We start from the raw sequence: 20,615 nt of genomic DNA on the forward strand, positions 1-20,615 counted from the left end.
TAGCTTGTAACGTGAAGTACTAAAACACCAAACCTTACAGGGGATAAACAATGAGATTCCACTAAAAGCTACGGCTAAAAATGGGCAGCACTGTGGAAAAACGATGAGACTCCCACGCGCCCGAGGAAAAACGATGACGTACCCTCTATCTGCTGTTTAAATAGGTCTCTGGCGTTTATTCTCTTTGCTTTGTTCTGTTTAGTTTCTTGTTGCCATCAGCTTGTTACTATCAAGAAAATTGTTTAGAGAGAACTCTAAATGTCGTTAAAATTACTAGTTCAAACATACAAATAAAAACTATTTCATCTGTAGTTGTGAAACTTTAAATTTCGTTTTACTCAACTTTTTGAAAAATGGAATCTCATCGTTTTTCCACTGGACCCTTCATACGTTATGGTAGGTAATAAAAAAAACTGGGCAAACATTCCTTGGCTCAAAAATTTTCAGATTTTTACAAACTTATTCATATTTGCCCCAATAATACTTTATTTGCCAAGATTTTTTTAACAGCTGTTCTTGCTTTAAGCAACTCAGAAAGTTTGAAGTATTTGTTTAATCACGTGTTAATTGTTTAATCACGAATTTTTCCGCTCTTTTGGAATTTCCGGAAACGCAAACAAAAAAAAATTGCATAATACCTTTATTATAAGGTAAGTATTAAACTCCTCATAATAAATGAGGAGCTGGAGATCAATAATAAAAGTTCAAAATTACCTGCAAGATCCTTCAAATATTTCAGAATATATTGTTTTTGTCCATTTTCCCTGATAGTAGTCCTTTATCTACTTCACCATTTGGTCTGAAATATCAGCATCCAAAGGACATCCCCACGGACCCTTGATGGTCCAGGGGCTGTGCCTGTACGTGTTATTTACTGGACTATAATAAGAATATTGGACTTAAAAATAGACCTAGATCATTTTTTTTTCAATTGAGTTATTCTTAGAAGGATTATATACCAAGCTGCTGATGATGACATACACAGATGGATTTAAATTTGATATCAAAACACTTCACTTCTGAATTTCCCGTATTTTAGATACACAGACATAAAAAAAACATAAAAATACATACAAATCTAATTCTGTCAGCAAATATTATGTTAAGATAAAAACAATTCATCGATAAATAGATAAGTGTAGTATATAAGGAAAATCTAATAATTTTGAGGCACTTCAAAATCTTTTTTGTTGTGGTTAAGTCTGAAAAAAAAATTCAGAGAAATACAACAAAATGAAGTGTTTCGCGGCTGTTGTAGTTGTTTTGGGTCTTCTGGGTCAGGGATTGGCCGACACAGATAAATGTGATAGTAGTAACTGTGCTATTGAAAATAACTGCAGGTGTTCCACAGCAGAAAATCCTATTGACGTTAGTGAGGCACCTCAAGTAAGTAATATTGATAAAAAAAGAAAAAAATCTAACAGACTAAAATATAAAATATTAAAAAAGACTTGATTCGGAATGGCTAAAAGAAAAATATTATTATTGTTAGTTTTAATATACTAAATAATATATTCTATATATGGTATTATACCATACAATCGATAAAAAAACGGCGTCAGAGAGGGCTGGTGAATGACAATCAAAATTTCGAAAACAAATCGAAAATTCAAACAAATATTTGTTCAAAGTTTCTTCCATAAGTACTCCATGCTAACTAAATTCTTCTGTTGATTTCTGGTAGTAGAGATCCCGAGCTATGTATTAGTTATTTTTATCCAATATTTGTGATGAAATAAGACCGGCAAAAATAAAAGTTTAAAGAAACCCGAAAATAATTTGAATTTAAATTTTTAAATATTTTGATCATATTTTGATCAGGACTCAGTATTATATTTTTAAATGCATTTAACTTAATATATAATATAAATGCATGATTTTTAATATGAAACAAGGATATTTTCTATCACTAATGAGCAACAAACGAAAAATAAAAAATATCACTAGTATTAGAAGATAAGACGATTTTAAAACTGTATATAATGTAATCTCAAGATTAATATGAACTAAGTACTATTTAAAACAGATAAAATTAGAGTTAAAATCAAATAAACTTAATTTTAAATCAACAACTAAATAAGTATATGAAATGATGGATCGAAATAACAAAATAAAGAAAGGATTTTTTTTTTAAATCCATGGTTTATAACCGTATATAGGGTGGTATAGATACACACCATATATTTAGAGATAAAAATTACACCCTTTAAACTCGAAACATCTAAAAGCGTCTTTTTTTAAGGTTCTGTACCCAAAGGGTAAAAACGGGAACCCTATTTAAGACGTTGCTGTTCGTCCGTCTGTCATCTTATGAACCGTTATAGCTAGACAGTTGAAATTTTTACAGATAATGTATCTATGTTGCCGCTATAAGAACAAAAATTAAAAACAGAATTAAATAAATGTTTATAAATAAAAAAGTACTTTCACTAAATATCATCTTTTAAGTAAGAATTTTACATAGAATCTTTCAAGTCCTCGGTGGCCTCGTGGTTAAGGTAGGACTTTAGGCTGCTATGACGTTGGAGTCGTAGTAAGGCAGGTTCGAATCCTAGTCAAGGCGACTCTTTTTAATCGTTTTTTTTTAATTTTTACATATTTTTATATATTTATTTTTACTTTTTACATATTTATTATTGATTAATACAATTTTTAGTAATGTGTTTCTTTATTTTTTTTAAATTACTTATACGCGCATTCAAAATTTCAGCTAAATCGAAAAAAAAGTTTATAATAATAATATAGTGTCTAATGTTGTATAGATAATGAGTACCATTCATTGCGGAACCCTTCGTGCGCGAGTCCGACTCGCACAATTTTTTAAATATTAATATTTCATCAATCTTTCACAAAAAAACTAACCACAGACTCAGTACTATTTTTTTTCTTATAGCTAGTCGTATTGGCTTTTGTCGAAGCATTGACAAGTGAGCTGTACACAAGCAGATGGTCGGTACTGTTGGAATCCAGGAAGAATCCAGATGACAGTTACATCGGCGCTACCTTCTATGTACCACACGAATACACTGACTACCAGAGGGTTCAAGACTTGGCAGCTATCGGCTTTGAAGTCGGAGTTCACTCCATCAGGTGAGTACTCAAGATTTTTACACAACCCGTGCAAAAATCTAAGATTGGCACAATAAGTGTGAAGATACTGTAGATATCAAATTCGAACTATAGACTATAGAAAATATATAAATATATTCGAGAAAAATATATTTATATAAAATATATTCGAGAAAAATAGTGTGTAGTTCGTGAACGAACTAGTTCCAATAAACTATCCGACCCCGGAATGAAAGGAATTAGTTCCTGGATTCTCAAACAACTAGTTCCTCAGGACCTATTCCGGGATCGAGACAGTGACCGACATAGAATAATATGTGACGGCGACGGATCGGCTAGCGCGCGTAGCCCGATGGTAGGCAGGAGTGGGGAGTGCCAGTTATCGGATTCGGACCTAGAGGAACTAAACTAAATAAAAGATTAGTTCTTATATCACAACATTGTTCCCTAAAGCTCAGTCAAATAGTTGGGATATATTACAGTTGAGGGTTGGAACCTTTGGGGTTACACAGCAAAATAAAAACACTAAATCACCACAATACACCAAAACACTTTTACTTTTACACTGGACGCGCGTTTCGCTAACCATGTTTTTAAGTGTTTTGGTGTATTGTGGTGATTTAGTGTTTTTATTTTACAGTTGGGATATACCAAAAAAAAAATACCGGATGATGTAATATGGTTTACTGAAGAAGAGGTGCGTTCTGCAGCAAGTAAACTGAAAAACAAAAAAGCTCCTGGCCCGGACTACAAACCGATGGAAGTTATCAAAATTGCTGCTATTCAAGACCCTCAGAGAATCACTGAGATCCTGAACAAGTGTCTTATCGACAGTTTCCAAATTCGTGCAAAATTGCCAAACTTGTTCTAGCAGACAAACCCAATAAAGATGGAAGTCAAGACAAAAAATATAGTCCAATATGTTTAATTAATGCAAGCGCCAAACTGTTAGAATGTCTTCTGAGGGATAGACTGGAGAAAGAACTGGAGGAAGGAAACAGACTACGCCCAAACCAATACGGGTTCGGCAGAGACAATTCTACGATAGACACGTTAAACATTGTTACGAGTAACGTAGACCGTATTGAAACGAAATCGTATAAGAACAGGGGATACGCGGCACTGCTTACATTAGACATTAAAAACGCATTCAATTCTGCCCCATGGACAGAAATTATTGAACAATTAGGGAGCATGAAGATCAGTAAATACTTCATCGTTATGATTAAGTCTTTCTTGTCAAAAAGATATGTAATTGCAGAAAACGGCAAAAAACACAAGATAACGTGCGGGGTACCGCAGGGGCCCATTCTAGGACCGACCTTGTGGAACATCTTCTATGACTAGATCCTGAGGGTCGATATTGGACCCAGGTAATCTACTGATTGCTAATGCGGATGATCTGGCTGTCCTGATTACCGCTCCGACCATCACTATCTTCGAAGAAAATATACAAACAGCTGCCCTAACTATAACCAATAAGTTGGATAGAATGGACATACATCTGGCATCAGAAAAATCAGAACTAGTCGTTCTGGTAGGACATCGCAAGACGACGAACTTAAATATCCAATTGGGAAATTGCCACATCAGACCTCAAAAGGCAATAAAATATATGGGCGTTTAGCTTGATTCGGGGATGTGCATGACTACACATGTCCTTAAAATCGGGGACAGGACGGTTGATACCATCAAACAGCTGACCAGAATCACTCCCAATATTAGACGCCCCAGTGACGGAAAGAGGAGAATGCTTGCCTCGGTTGTGCATTCGATGATCCTATACGCCTCGCCCATTTGGAGCAGGACAACAGTCTATAAATACTATGAAAAAGTCCTCGAGAAAATTAACAGAATGCTAGCCCTACGCGTAGTGTCGGCGTATCGTACAGTTTCCACAGAAGCTGTTCTCGCTCTAGCAAAAATCCCCCCAATTATCCTACAAATCGAGGAAAGAAATTTAATATACAGGCACGGTTCAGGGTATCGATCAGGGACCAGAAAGATAATACTGGACAAATGGCAGAACAGATGGGAGGCATACCAGGGTCGAATTAAGATATTTATCCCGGACGTGAGGGTTTGGATAAACAACATGTGGACGAAAACGGACTATTACATCACCCAGGCGATGACAGGGCACGGTGCTTTTGGAGAGAACCTGTTTAAAATAACTAAGGCGGAATCCACAAAATGCTGGTATTGTGAAGCATCAGACACGGCCAATCACACATTATTCGAGTGTTGTAGGTATTTGGAGACTAGAGCATCGGCGGAACAAATATGCAAGGTTAAAATGGAAAATAGAGAGAACTGTGAAGCAATCACCAGGATGATGAGAGCCATCATGCTTAAAAAACAGGAAGATGAAAAGATAAAAATTTGGCAGACACAGACATAAGTGGCGAAACAATCTCCAGTCTTGCAGTAATGCCGCAAGGCGGTTCCGAGATTGGAGAGGTAACTCTAAAGATGGGTTTTTAGTGGGTATGACTCGGGTGAGAGGTGACCCCCACACTCTGGCGGTAAATGGCGTTTCCCATCTATAAAAATAAAAATAAAAAAAAATAGTTTACGTACGAACGGATCGGGCCAGCGCGATCGATGCTAGGCAGGAGTGGGGAGTGCCAGCCGTATGCCGTATGTTATCGGATCCGGAACTAAAGGAACTAGAGGAACTAAATAAAAGACTAGTTTACGTATGCATCAGCCAGCGCGATTGATGCTAGGCAGGCGTGGGGAGTGCCAGCCGTATGTTATCGGATCCGGACATAGAGGAACTATTAAAAGACTAGTTCACGGGAATCTATTCAGTCGGCAGATCCGAGATATAATACAAGGCGACGACGATGGATTCGGCCTTGTCTATTGCCACAGCCGGCGTAGTCACCACAGAAAATTGTCGTGGATACTGTTTTTGATTTTTAGCTTGCTTTTTAAGTCTAGTTTGGTTTTCTTTATGGGGGTATGTTAAAGACAGTGTTTAAAAAACTCGACCAGCTATTGTCGACAACGTGAGAGTATTAATAATAATTATTGTAGCTGTTTTTTGAGGTAGAACTCCACATATGCCTTTTATAATGAAAATATCCTTTTGAAAAGACAATTATTTTATGCAGTTAACAGGAAAGGAAGCATTTTGAACATTTGATTTCATCTTGCTAATTTTTGTCACATAATTATAGGTTTATATCTAGTTTTAATTGTGTAATAAGCAAAATATGTTTTAACCGTTTATCTTTTTGTTACCGTTGAGTATTTACTCTACAATCTTTAATTTTTGTTAAATTAACAAAAGGTATATCCAGCCACCTAGATTTTTTCAATTAATAAAGATCTAGGTACTGACGCAAAATCATAAAAATTACAATATCTAGGAAAATCTTTGTTTGAGGGGTAGGCAACCTTAATAATATTTTGAAGATATATAAATTCCCAATTGAACACCGGAATAATATACTGGGTGTTCCATATAAAATAAAGGAGTAACTTGCTTTTAAAAGTGACTAGAATTTAGAATGAGTGGGAGGGGGGTTAATCACTTCGACCTTACAGATCCATTGCGTCCCCCTTTCTTGAATCATAACTCATCATACAGTCCCAGGGCTTTGACAAAAACCAGTATCTGGGACGGTTTTTTATAGAGGGTAGTTCTCCATCTCCAATATCAGTCGTACCAAAATTCATGACACGAATGGTTGTCGTCTCGGCGCACTCAGAGATGAGGTGTACTGGTGTTTCACCATCTTCCCCACAGAATCTGCATTCGCCGTTTCTTCTTAGTTTCAATCTACTGAGGTGTTCATTGAGGAGACAGTGTCCTGTTAAAAACCCCGTGACAATCCGAAGATTGTTCTTACTCAGACCCAGGAAGATCTGTGATTTTTCTTGATCATAAGCCCTCAGAAACTTCTTCCAGTGTCTTGGACCATTGCAAGATTTCCATTCCAGGTTGCGGATGGAATCTTCCAAGTTCTTGAGTTCCGCCTTGAGTTGGTTACCACTTGGGAAGCAGAACGGTTCTGGTCCAGTTAGTGGAGTGTTCGCTCCTTTCCTAGCTAGATTATTTGCTATTTCATTGCCTTCTATCCCTTGGTGAGCAGGCACCCAGTGTAGGAGAACTTTGTTTTCTTTGCCTAATTTATTCAGCTTCTCTATGCATTCTTTGACCAATTTCGAATTGATTGATACTGAGTTGATCGCTTTTAACGCTGCTTGACTATCAGACAAGGTGGCTATTTCTTGTTTCCGATAGTTCCTATCTAAGATAAGTTGTATGCATCTTTCGATAGCGTAGATTTCTGCCTGTAGGATACTAGGGTAAGTGCCGATTGGTTCGGAGTATTTAGCTCTCGGCCCAAACACTCCGATCCCTGTTCCCGTATTGGTTTTGGAAGCATCAGTATACCAAGTTATGGTATGGTCTTTTAACTGCTGGGCAAGCGTTTCGCTCTTCCAATCCTTTTTATTGCTCAATACTACATGGAGATGTTTCTCAAAGTTGTACGTTCTTAGCATATCGTCCACTGGGAGTTGCAGGAGTGGTATTTCCTTTATGAGGGTGTTCCAAGCCCCTGATCTGACAATTCTCCCAGTACTAATTCCGTTAGTGACCATTCTAATCAATGTCGCATTGGCATATCTACCAATGACAATGTGCAGTGGTGTTAGATCTAGAATGACCTCCATTGCTGCTGTTGGACAGGTTCTCATGGCTCCTGTGATGCAAACGCATGTTAGTCTCTGGACTTTGCATAGGTTTAGCCTTGCCGTCCGTTGCTCTAGTTTTGTGTACCAGGCAACTGCTCCATAAGTAATCATGGGTCTTACTATCATGGTATACATCCAGCGCAAAATGTTAGGGGAGCAGCCCCATCTATTTCCGGCCAGTCTTCTGCATATCATGAGAGCCTTTATGGCTTTGCTGGTAGTGTTCTTAATATGCCTGTTCCACTATAAAAGTGACTAATGTTCCATAGTAATTTTGCAGGGTGAGGACCCTGTATAACTTTTCGGGTCAAATTTCAATTTGGTTTAACATACAATGGTGACTCTAATTAAATATCAGGCTATACAAGGTCAATTAAAATTTAGGTAGCTGTTATAGAAATTAAAAATTTACTCTTCATTTTCACAAAATGTGAAATATTTCAAAATCTTTAGATTTTAGGTATAATATGCTTCTTTAATAAAACTCACCTTTTTTTTCCTAGAATTCGAAATTCCTAGAATATATAGGGTGTTCTATTAGAAAAAAAAACAAAACTTTGAGGTGTAACTTTTTTTGGTTGGGACACCCTGTATAATTCTATATATTTTTATAAAATGCTTTCAGTTAACCTACATATGCTGCCAAAATTTTATTTCGATCTAAACTACCGTTTACCTTGGAGCTTTCGCGGTGCGAGGTATGAGAGGTGCCACCCTGTACATTTGTAATTAAATCTTAAAATATATAAGCCTTTATACAGAACCCTCGGTGTGCGAGTTCGACTCGCACTTATCTGTTTTTTTTATTATGATATACAATTCACAGAATTCAAACGACTAATAACACTGGCAACCCAATTGAACATAGTTCTCTATCAATTTCTAGCAACGACCCTCACCAAGATTACTGGAAGGACGCCAACCAATCTCTGCTCGAACTAGAATTCGGAGGCCAGCGCACAATCATCTCGAAATTCGCCAACATTCCCGAAGAATACATCACCGGCGTCATGACCCCCCAACTGCAACTGTCCGGTGACAATTCCATCAACGCCTTCAAGGCCCAAGGCTTCAGCTACGACAGTTCGTGGCATTCCAAGACTGCCCTCTTCCCATACACCTTGGACTACCTCTCGGGGCAGGTCTGCGATGTGGGCAGCAACTGCCCTACTGAATCTCATCCAGGATTTTGGGAAGCCCCAATCAACGACTTGGCCGGACAAAATAATGCCGTATGCGCTACGGTGGCTGCTTGTTTCAAAAATACTACCGAGTAAGTATGATAATAACTAGGAGTTGGTACCTTTGGTGTTAAGTTACAACAGCAAAATAAAGCACTAAGTGCACGTTCATATTGGCACCGTTTCAGGCGTTACTTTTGTGGTGTTCATATTAAGGTGCGTATTCATTATCCGCACGAACGAACGAACGAACGAACGAATGAAAGTGCGGTATATTTGGACGGGGACCGAACGCATGCGGCCGTTCGTTCGTTCGTTCGCTCGACCATCCGTTTCGAGTCGGTACATCAAAGGCGTTCGCCAACAAATGCCTCCGGTCTTCTCGTGCGGTCCTATCGTGCGGTCCCCGTCCATACCACTAGCGAACATTCGTTCGTTCGTTCGTTCGTTCGTGCGGATAATGAATACGCACCTTTAAATGTTTCCTTCTTTAGATAAACTGGGATTCTATAGTTTTGAATATAATTGAGTTTCTTCCATAAGTACTCCGTGCTAACTTAATTCTTCTGTTGATTTCTTAGAGATCCTGAGCTGTGTATTAGTTGTCCCAAAATATATATATATATATATATATATATATAATATATATATATATATATATATATATATATATATATATATATATATATATTCTTCTACTATTTCCAGTGTTGTGTTATCTATTAGAATATCTTTTCTGTCTACTAGTTCGTTGTACAGAGTAGGTCAAATTCGACGCTTTTAAATGGAGACACCTTTTTCTATAGGAAGTAGACGAAAACTAATATTGGTGTCTGGAGTTCAATTTCCATCAAAAACATGATGGTGAAAACCGCACATCAATATCTGTTACCGTTTCAGAGTTACGGGGTGTTTTTCGAAAATGTGCATTTTTAACAAATCGCTGTAACTTTTTTCCTATTGAAAATTTTGTATTTCTATAAAAACATTTCCAAAGCACCTTTTTACCTAGAACTTAATGGTTTAAGTATATTTTTTTTAAAATTAATAATTTAAGAGTTATCAACAGAAAAATTGATTTTTTATTTGGGACACCTTCTATATTTTTAATTAACTGAAAAGAATTTAAAATTACCTTTCCAAAAATATAGCACACTTGATATTTTGTTATAATCCCCTTCGAAATACAGAATTTTTAAAAGTTCGCCACTTTTAACTAGTAGGCTTTGGACCCTTTATTGATGATATGCCCTTAATGAAACTCGAAAACATATTTTTCCAGCGAGACGACGCACCGCTTCTGGTCGCTGAAGTTATCAGCAAATTTTTGCATCCAATTTCAAGGATAATTGCCAACCAAGATTCCAGCCGTTGGCCGTCGAGGCCGCCTGACTTAGTGCCCATGGATCTAATCCTATCGATATATTTGCGGAAAAATAAAGGTTCCTTATTCTTCCGTATAATCTAGACAAGAATTAGAAATACTTAGCAGTTATGAGAGGGTATCTTTCACCCCCACTGAGTTAATGAATTCCGCGAGAAATGTTCAAAAACTGCCCCGTCTGTCCATAATTGCTCTATCTAGTCAGGAAATAGGTTTTCTCTATTAAAACAGACCAATTTCGACCACCCTGTACAGGATGAGTCAACGATAGAGTAAAATTCATTATCTCATTTGTTTCGAGGCTTACAAAAAAATATTAAATATAAGAGTTATAGGGACGGTTAGGATACACATTTTAAAATTATTATAGAGTATACAGGGTGCTTCAAAAAAGTGTGACGAATATAACATATTTTATGTTTTTTTTAAATGAAATACCCTTTTTTTTATTTTATTTTTAGATTCTGCGTAAAATTCCATAACTTTTCTGTATATAATATTATATACATAAAATTAATAGTTTCTGTAATATTTAAATTTGTTTAAACAAATGTTAGATTGCAATGTGATAAAACATTGTCAGTAATGGCATTGTTTCTGGAGTTGGAAAACCAAAATTTGGTAGGAGAATTTAATAAAGATATAGAAAAAGACCTATGTAAAGATATTTTAGTTAGATGCTACAGAGTGTTCAAAATATATTTATGAATTTCAACTACTTAAAATTAAAAAAGTTCAAATTTTTTAAATGGTACACCCTATATATTATCATTTTTTCTGATAGATTTTTTAAAACTCTTCAACTTTTGTTAAATATGTCATATACCTATTTTTAATAGTTTGCGATTTATTCCAATTTTTTCTATTTTTACCATCATAGTTACCATGGCTAAAAGTAATAATTATCAAAATTTTTTGTCTGTTAAGCAAGTTGAGAACAAAATTTGAATTTTAGTTTAATATGTTGTAATAAGTATAAGTTGTAGGGATAATAGTTACAGATTTTCCTGAAATTAATTAGTCAATGTGACTGATATACACGAACAAGCCAAGAAAAACATATTTTTTGGTTCAGTACTATACACTACTGGCAAAGGAATATTAGCAATAGGAGGTTTTCAATGCGATAAAAAAAGATGGTAAGGCTGCAAAATACACTGCAGTGCAACAGAGACGGATAAAGTGTCTTTTCCCTACCATCGTATAGGGGAAGTGATCATAGAAGTGATACGAGAGAGCCCCTGCGAGAGGGGGCGCCGGGCGGGTCTTTAAGACGCTTGTGTGGGGACTACCGCCTACTAATAGAACAGAATCGAAAAAATAGAAACAGGACGGTCAGTGTTGCCATTCAATTAAATCGAAATTATGTTGGCTTGTCAAAATCCTAAATCTTCTAATCCCATTATCTTGCCTACTTAATGAAATATTAAATAAAGTACGAAACAATTTTACAATGTTTTCTCTAGGCACATAACTTCTTTCTAAAACGAAAAGTAACATGCAAAACTTTGATATCATTTCTAAAATAGCAAGTGCAATTCTATGAAATGGCAATACTGTACGATCTTCCTAGCAGTCGCCCCGACACAGTCGGTCGGCGGCGGCGCTTCACAAAGCCGCGGCTGTGACAAAGGAATTAGGCCGAAAAAAACTTTATAAGGAGTAGACGAACAGGGTTGCCGGGTTTGTTAGATTATAATTCCATACGAGAACAAAATTCTCGGTAGATCTTCAACAAAAATTAAAAGTACAGAAACGAAATAAAATATAATATTTAAGTCCAAAATTAGCATTCCTATGTGTCGTAATAATAGATCACTCAAATAAAATACAAATATAATAAATATAACAAGAATTAGAAATAGCTAGGTATATTATTTAATATTAAAAAAAATATTGAATTAAATAATATTAATATATTAATAAAAACATATAAAACTATAACAAGTAGGGATAGCAGTCACAAATTAGTGTAGCAGTCACTTTTTACCTTTGTACAAATTTTGATCAGTGATATCTAAAATTAATTTCATTTCAATGGGAAAGCTGTAGCAACTCTCAACTCTTTTTCATATTAATATATTTTTTTGACGGAAAAATCACTAAAATATTTGTCCGAATTTAGGTTGTTTCTTAACTTAAATTTTTTTTTGTTTACATTTTTGGGGAAAATATGGGTTCAACTTTAGTAGATGAATGAAATAAAATCTTTTCAAAAGATATCAACTTCTTCGGGCATGTCGCCAATACCGCGCCTAATAAGGAGTAATAAGGATTTTTAGGAATATCTCTGTAACTCTGCAACTAGACAGAACGATGACCTGTATGTGTGTTATTACTAAATAAAATTTAATGAAACAATAATAAAGTCAGATTATACAGATTCCAACGCGGCAGTCGCTTAATTTTTAGTCAAATAAGTCAGCTTTTTAAAAGTGCTTCTAATGTAAAAACTAAAGACGCAGTTGAATATATCGTTAGATTTTTCTTTAAATCGGTAGATCGCTAGCTTACAGACGAAACCGGTAGACCTGGCAACTCTGTGATGAACTGACGGGAGTCGTCATAGCGAGGTGTGGAGGCGCGGGAAGGGAAATAAAATAATGGCGATAAATAAAGGGCAGGGAGATGGGTATCATGAGTGGATGGGAGGTGGCGGAATTTCCAAAATTTGTTATCTTATTGGAGTTTGTCTAAGTAGACAGTCGTAGTGGAAGTGGAAACGGGGAAGTTGTTGTCCATCTCTGTTTAAGCATAGACTTTTTATAGGCGTTTCATTCCAATGCATGTAATTCCTATGCCTAGAGATCCATTGCCGGGCCTGTATATTATATAGTGCTTTGCTAAGTAGTATAAGAATAGATGTAGATTATCTAGAAAATATCTTCAGTGTGTAATGGGACGGTTTCACGTCAGTAGTAATATTGGCTTTACCAAATGAATTATAAACCAGAATTACTACGAGAAAAAAACTTTGCTGTATGTCGAAAAAAATTTCTATATAAGTAGTCTTCAAAAATTAGATAATCTAGTGTTACCTTAATCTGTGGCTATTCGCCCCGACCCGACGCGCGTCAATCCAAGTGTCCTTTTTCATAATATGGAAATACACCAAGAAATTCACGACTGCGATGTTTGTTTATTTGAGTAAAGTTAATTAATTTTAACTAATACCAGCAATTGTAACTAATTATTAAGCAACTTGTTAAAGATAAGTAATAAATAGTTTGTTTTGTCATGGCAATTATAATTTTATAGAGTAATTGTATTAAAAATATGGGTAAAAACAGAAAAAATTAGAATAAATCGCAAACTATTAAAAATAGGTATATGACATACTTAATAAAAGTTGAAGAGTTTTGTAAAATCTATCAGAAAAAATGATAATATATAGGGTGTCCCATTTAAAAAATTTTAGATTTTTTAATTTTAAGTAGTTGAAATTCATAAATATATATTGAACACTCTGTATCATTTAACTAAAATATCTTTACATATATATTTTTTTTCATCTCTATAAAACTCTCCTACCAAATTTTGGTACTCCAACTTCAGAAACAATGGCACCACTGACAATTTTTACCACACTGCAATTTAACTTTTTTTTAAACAAATTGAAATATTACAAAAACTATTAATTTTACGTATATAATATTATATATAAAAAAGCTATGAAATTTTACGCAGAATCTAAAAATAAAATAAAAAATAGGGTGTTGCATTTAAAAAAACATATGTTATATCCGCCACACTTTTTTGAAGCACCTTGTATAATCTATAATAATTTTAAAATGTGTATCTTAACCTTCCCTACAACTTTTATATTTAACATTTTTTTGTAAACCTCGAAACAAATGAGGTAATGGACTTTATCCTTGACTCACCCTGTACATTCCAACTTTTCTATAGTTTTTTTTTTCTATAGTTGCAAAATGAAACATCTTTCAAAACGTCAAAGAATCTTTTAGATAGGTCATTATGAAAAGCGTCACTCTTGTGTCACTCTACATGTCAAAATTAGAAAAAGGATGACCACTTTTATTTTGAGTGTTCCAAACTCCTTATGTTTATACCGATATAAACATAATAAACCTTCAAGTCAATCCTAGTTTTTTCTGAGATTGACTTGAGTAAAGTTCTTTTGTGAAATAAACGGTTGCATACCTATTAGGATTGAAATTTTAACCTGTTTAAACGAACTATATGTAACTTCAACTACATTATATTTTTAGCTTGACTAAACAAGAAGTTTCCGACTTCGTATACCAACAAGTTGAAAAACAGAGAAACAAGAAAAAGGCTCCAGTAACCCTCATCATTGAATCGACATGGTTCGACCAAGTAGAAACCTCTTGGGACGGATTGGTTGACGCTTTGGACAGATTGGAGGCATTGGATGACGTTTTCTTTGTCACTCAAGCCCGTGTAAGTTTGTGTTTAACAGCGGATTCTCAACTTTTACTCTTTGTGAACTAGTCTGGCTGATTCAGTGTTACTTAAAAGCAAGAAAATGCATTTTAAGCCTGCTTCATCTATACAGGTAGTTAATTTGTTTATTACTCGCAGCAAGAGCTTTATGGTTGAAAAATTGCAACGACGCGACGGGACGAGTCGGCAGAAATCCCTATAAGTGCATGCGTTCTCAATAGTCAGTGTTGCCCATTCTGTTCCCCTATAAGTAACTGTCCAGTTAACAATCTGTATAACCGTAAAGGAGCTATCAGCACAATAGAGTTCTATACAGGGTGTTCTATACAAAAAACATGTGCCATCTGTCGTAGCGAGATTCCTGACGTAAAAATAAGATTTATTTTTCATATCAATATAGGTCCAATTCTGCTTTGTTTCGTAGGTAAAGGGCGTTAAAATCTTAATATTTTTTCTATTTATTATTATTTTCTTCCATGTACTTTCAGCATTTCGAATGAAATTTTGAGGGTAAAAGTTACTAGAAATGCGACATATTTTAAAGCTAAAAAAGTGTCGACATATTCACCAGGGACGTGCATATAGGTTATCACTGGAATATTTTTCTAAAAAAATCATGTACGCCACTGATTTGTTTTTCTCTTGTTAGCGAAATAATGTAAGAAGTTTATTGCCGATTAAAAGTTGTTTCGTGAAATTTTGTCGATTTCGACCTCATTGATGAGATAAACGCAATTATATTAATTTGCCTTGATCCAAGTCTAACAACGACCATTAAAAAAATTTAATATCATTAACTTGCGAAAGTTTTCAATAAGTACTCACTGATACTTGCTCAAAAAATATGAAAAAAAAGTTCCTATAAACATACTCATATTGTAGGGAATGCATAATTTTAGTAATTTTTTAAAATTAGATTTTTTCTGATTATCTTAAATATCATTATTTGTTTATTTAAAATTGCTGTCGGTTGGACTAATAGTAATAATAATTAATAGTAATTTTTGCAATTTCAACATGGTGAATGTCATAACTGTACTGGGGTACTCAAAATTTCATTCGAACCATTAAAACTACTTGGAAGAAAATTATAATAAATCGAAAGATTATTAAGACTTTAGCACCCTGTAGCTGCGAAACCAAGCAGAATCGGACCCATGTTGATATAAAAGAAAAAAAGTCAAGGCGTACATGTTTTTTTTTTGAAAAATATTCCAGTGATAACCCATATGCACGTCCCTGATGAATTTATCGAAATTTTTTAGCACTAAAATATGTATCACTTACAGTAACTTTTACCCTCAAAATTTCATTCGAACCACTAAAACTACTCGGAAGAAAATTATAATAAATCGAAAGATTATTAAGACTTTAGCACCCTGTAGCTGCGAAACAAAGCAGAATCGGAACCATATTAATATAAAAAATAAATCATATTTTTACGTGAGGAATCTCCCCACGAGAGATGGCACATGATTTTCGAAAAATCCTGTATGAAGATTTTAGCTAACTGTTTTTAAACGAACTAATATTAATTTAATGTATTTTTACAAATAGGTAATCGAATGGCTCAAAGACCCTCAGCCTATTTCGAATTTCACCACAAATCTCAAAGAGGTGACTGCCGGATGCTCTCAGTACAGTTGTACACTGACAAAACCTGACGGAACTACTAGATACATGAACTCCTGCATACCTTGTCCTAAAACCTACCCATGGTTGGGCAACCCTGAAGGCAACTAAACGACGAAATGAATTTATGAATTTTGAATATAATCTAATTGAAAATATACTTATATTATTGAATATGTAGTTTTTTTTTGATCCCATGCCGTTATGAAGGCAGTATTCCGTTGCAAAACCAGGTGAACCAGACCGGTTAACTACGGTAAAGAGCAGTTCCTGAAAAACATCGGTTTGATACGGAACGGTTTGGTAAAATATTGAAAACGTCAAATGTTGACGTTTTCTAAATTTCAATACCTCTATTATAAAGTTTATCTTTTATGCATTTTTAATGTACCTATTCTCTGCTTTACGTTTGCTTCTTCTTTTCAATGGAGTTTAATATTGAAAAGTACTTTATTAATAAACTGTTAAACTCGTTAGACAGCTCAAGTGAAGATTTGCAGGTCCAATATTAAAACAGATCAATAATAAATAAACAAATATAATCAATATTTATATTTTTATAGCTTACAAAACATCCACGATTACTTGTTGTCTTGTTTTTCATGTTTTCTTTAAATGTGCCTGATTTTAAGAAACAATGGCTGCATGATAAGTTTAAATGGTCCTAAAAAGTCATTCTATTTAGTTAATGAAATTTATTTACCTTTACTGCCTACCTCCCTTGCTTTTGGATATAAATACAAAATATTATTACAAATTTTAGAAATTAAATGAGAATTTCACTCGAACTTCCAATATTTTCTTGATTTCTGTCACATTAAATGACATTGATTGACAAACAAAACCAGAAAAACCAGCCTTCTCGCGCTGGTTAGTTTGGTCACAGTTATAACCGAATTTTTCAGGAACCGTGTTCCGTAATAAGAAAACTTTCAGTAAACCGATAGAACGGAACATTAAACCATAACCAAGGTAAGCAACTATATAATTGTCAGGTTGTTATATTATCTATATTAAATATTAAAAAATGAAAATCAAAAACACAGATCACCCCACAGTCAATCCGTTGGCCAAAAATTAGCTTTAAACGTCAAGCAGTTTAAGCAGAATCGTGATTACTCAATGGTCATATTTTATATGACTTATATTCAGAGATTCAGGGGTAACAAAAGTAAAATATACCAATTCGACGAATTCAAGACCCTGTAGTTCAGAAACGAAATGGGCTATGAAAATTTTGTTGACAGTTGACAGCATCTTCCGTTTGACAAAAAAGTGGGACAGGTTTGTGCAAACCGCATCCTCCTATCTTTACTAATAACGGAGATACCGTATGATTTCAATCAAAATGGAACACCCTGTACAATGACTAGTAGAGAACACCACAATGGGCTAAATAAACAAAAATAAATAATTTAATTTTAACTCTTTAAGTTAAAATTATATCACTATGCATGTTTTAATTTTTAATTAATATTAAACATAAAATATAATCAATAAGAATATACTAGTACTCTGATAACTCTACTAAAATATTATTTCTTGGTGTTTTGGCGAAGGTAAAATTCAAATTCTATTTTTTTTTTAGTTTGCAAGACGTTAGATTTTTTTCTACCAATAAAGACAAAAATCTCTCATAGTTTCAGTAAATGTATTCCAAAATAAAACTCTATTTAACACACAGATATGTAATTAATTATCTCTAAATAGTCAGTAGCGTAAATACAATGATTAGACATTTCTATAAAGTATCTTCGTATAATTGCAGTAGAGGACAGCACGGTGATCTAAACTAAAACAAATAATTTATTTTAAACTTTATTCAAGTTAAAATTATAATAATATGCATGTCTTTATTTTTAGATATATTTATATCAAAAACATACCTACTTATTAATTAGAATAATACAAATAATAATTATAAATATATTTTCTTGATGTTATGGCGAAGGTAAAAATAAAATTTGAAGTCTTCCCTTATTAGACGTTAGTTTATTTGTATCAATAGAACAGAAAGCTCTACTAGTTTCAGTAAATTTATTCGAAAATATTCTATTAAAATAAAACCACGATATTATCTATGATAAAACTTTTTTGTTTATACACAGCTATGTAATTATCGCTAAATAGTCAGCAATGTAAACTGTAATGCTTAAATATGTCTGTAAGGTATTTTATTATGATGACTAGTAGAGGGCACCACAGTAATCTAAGTATAATAAATGACTTTCCTATTTTAAATTTTTGAAACGAATATATTCAAATAAAATATGAACAGTTCCAATAACTGTAAATATATTTTCTTGATTTTTTGGCGAAGGTAAAATTTAAATTTTTTAGTTTTTAGTTTGTTAAACCCTTGTGAAACGTTAGATTTTTTCTATCAAAAGATAGAGGACTCTCCTAATAGTAAATATTTAATAAAAATTTTTTGGAATTTTTAAAAAATTTTAAACTATTTTATAACAATTCCATTACATTTTTTTACATAAGAAATAAAATATAATTTTCTAATAATTTATCTTACTTTTTATTTCGTTAAGTAGTTTTTATTGCCAAAATCGAAATTATTCAATCATTGAAAATTCTATAAAGAACTAAAAATAAATTTTGTATTTTATTGTAATAAATGGATAACATTTTTTTCGGCCACCCTATACAGGGTATTCCAGGAATAAGTTCAAGTATTTTAACTTAGTATAGTCCGACCCCAGAAACTCGCCAATAAGGTTTTTTTGCGAAAACAAAAATGTTGAAAATTTTATATTTTTGTTGAAATTTTTCGAAAAATATTGAAAAACTTTTGGGTGCCGCTTGTTCAGTTACCGAAAATTTGTTTCTAGTACTTCGATAGAATGCACTGTTGTCACCTCCTACATTATCCACAACATTCTGTATGTTTATAAGTTATAAATTCGCATATTTAAATTTCTATTTATTTATTTATTTATTTACTGTAGGTTTTTTAATCATTGAACATTACTATTAAGTATAGTGCAACAACGTTATTATCATTTATTTTAAAAATGGCAAAGAGAAAATATGTTTCTTTCGGCTAGATTTACCATCCCTTAAAATACATAGCACTAATTTCTGGGACACCCTGTATATTTACTATTAAAATAAACGGGATAAGGAACGAACATTAAGGGACATAAAAAACAACAAAACGGTCTATTTTATAGCATAAATATTTAATTTTCATATACTTATTATAAAATCTATTAGGATAAATAATAATAATAATAATAATAGCATATATTACATAAATAATATTTTACACACTATCATACAAAAAATTGTTATATACATAAAAATACACTACTTACAAAAAAATGTTTTTCTACTAGTACAGACTAAAACTAGCTTGACATTTTTATTTTTTCAGTTTTCTTTCTCAGCTAACAATCAACATAAAAAAATATATATTCTTTTTTGAAAAAATCAAAAATATATTTCCTTTAAAAGCATACTAGTGTTTTTAACCAACTCTTTACACATACATACAACGAATTAATTATAAATTAGTAGAGGAAAAATACATTTAGTTTAAGGAACAATTATTTGAAATAATAAACGTAATATAAAAATAAGTACTTAAAATAAGTCAATATTTTCTTTCTGTCACTGGCCGAGTCAACTGCCCTGCGAAAAGCGTTTGTTTCAAAAAATAGCTTTTATAAATAAATTAATTAAAAAAACACTAACTAAAACTAATAAAAAAAGGAAGTACATATAAATATATTATGGAATGTAATAGTATCTTACCCTGTTCTTATATTATTATATAAGTTATTTATTTTTTTACCTAACTTCTAAAAGTTATATTTCAGACACTGGGTGTCTGAATAAGAACCTGTTTATGCATACTTCTTTTTTACAAGGTTTTTTTAAAGCTAAAGTTAGACAGACAACAGTTATTCCATCTCAAATTATTATTTTTTCAGCCTTATTATATTTCACTCAAATTTCAATTTCTCTAGATTTAAAAAAGTTCCACTGTGTAAACCACACAGTTAAAATATGAGTAAACCTCAACATTTTTTTTATCACACAAATGATTGTATATAAAAAGAAATCTATAACTAAATTATATTACATAATATATTATTTACTGTTTACAATAAACGTGTAATTTTTACTTAAGTACAAGTCAACAAGTACAAACTATTTCTTTTTAATTATGCAGCACCCTGTATATTAGCTGTAAT

General features: G+C 33.2%; 1 protein-coding gene across 2 annotated transcripts; it reads left to right on the forward strand.

The window, feature by feature from the left end:
- Positions 1-1,150: 1,150 nt before the first annotated feature.
- On the forward strand, positions 1,151-16,578 carry LOC115891801. Of its 2 annotated transcripts, none has more exons than XM_030912361.1 (5): positions 1,151-1,386; positions 2,894-3,090; positions 8,648-9,052; positions 14,577-14,769; positions 16,330-16,578. In XM_030912361.1, exons 1-5 carry the CDS (start codon positions 1,234-1,236, stop codon positions 16,513-16,515), a joined length of 1,134 nt encoding a protein of 377 aa, XP_030768221.1. In that variant the 5' UTR covers positions 1,151-1,233; the 3' UTR covers positions 16,516-16,578. The 2 variants fall into 2 exon arrangements, with proteins under 2 accessions (XP_030768221.1, XP_030768222.1); XM_030912362.1 differs by having other exon boundaries at positions 8,666-9,052.
- Positions 16,579-20,615: the final 4,037 nt, after the last annotated feature.

Source organism: Sitophilus oryzae, unplaced genomic scaffold (assembly GCF_002938485.1).
Source record: "Sitophilus oryzae breed Bouriz unplaced genomic scaffold, Soryzae_2.0 scaffold_119_pilon_pilon, whole genome shotgun sequence".
NCBI lineage: Eukaryota > Metazoa > Arthropoda > Insecta > Coleoptera > Curculionidae > Sitophilus > Sitophilus oryzae.

Excerpts from the sequence above, each read along its gene's own strand:
- LOC115891801 (XM_030912361.1), top strand. The coding sequence starts at position 1,234 with ATGAAGTGTTTCGCGGCTGTTGTAGTTGTTTTGGGTCTTCTGGGTCAG. Across the intron at positions 9,053-14,576 it reads TGTTTCAAAAATACTACCGA|CTTGACTAAACAAGAAGTTT; the intron begins GTAAGTATGATA and ends TTATATTTTTAG. Across the intron at positions 14,770-16,329 it reads TCTTTGTCACTCAAGCCCGT|GTAATCGAATGGCTCAAAGA; the intron begins GTAAGTTTGTGT and ends TTTTACAAATAG.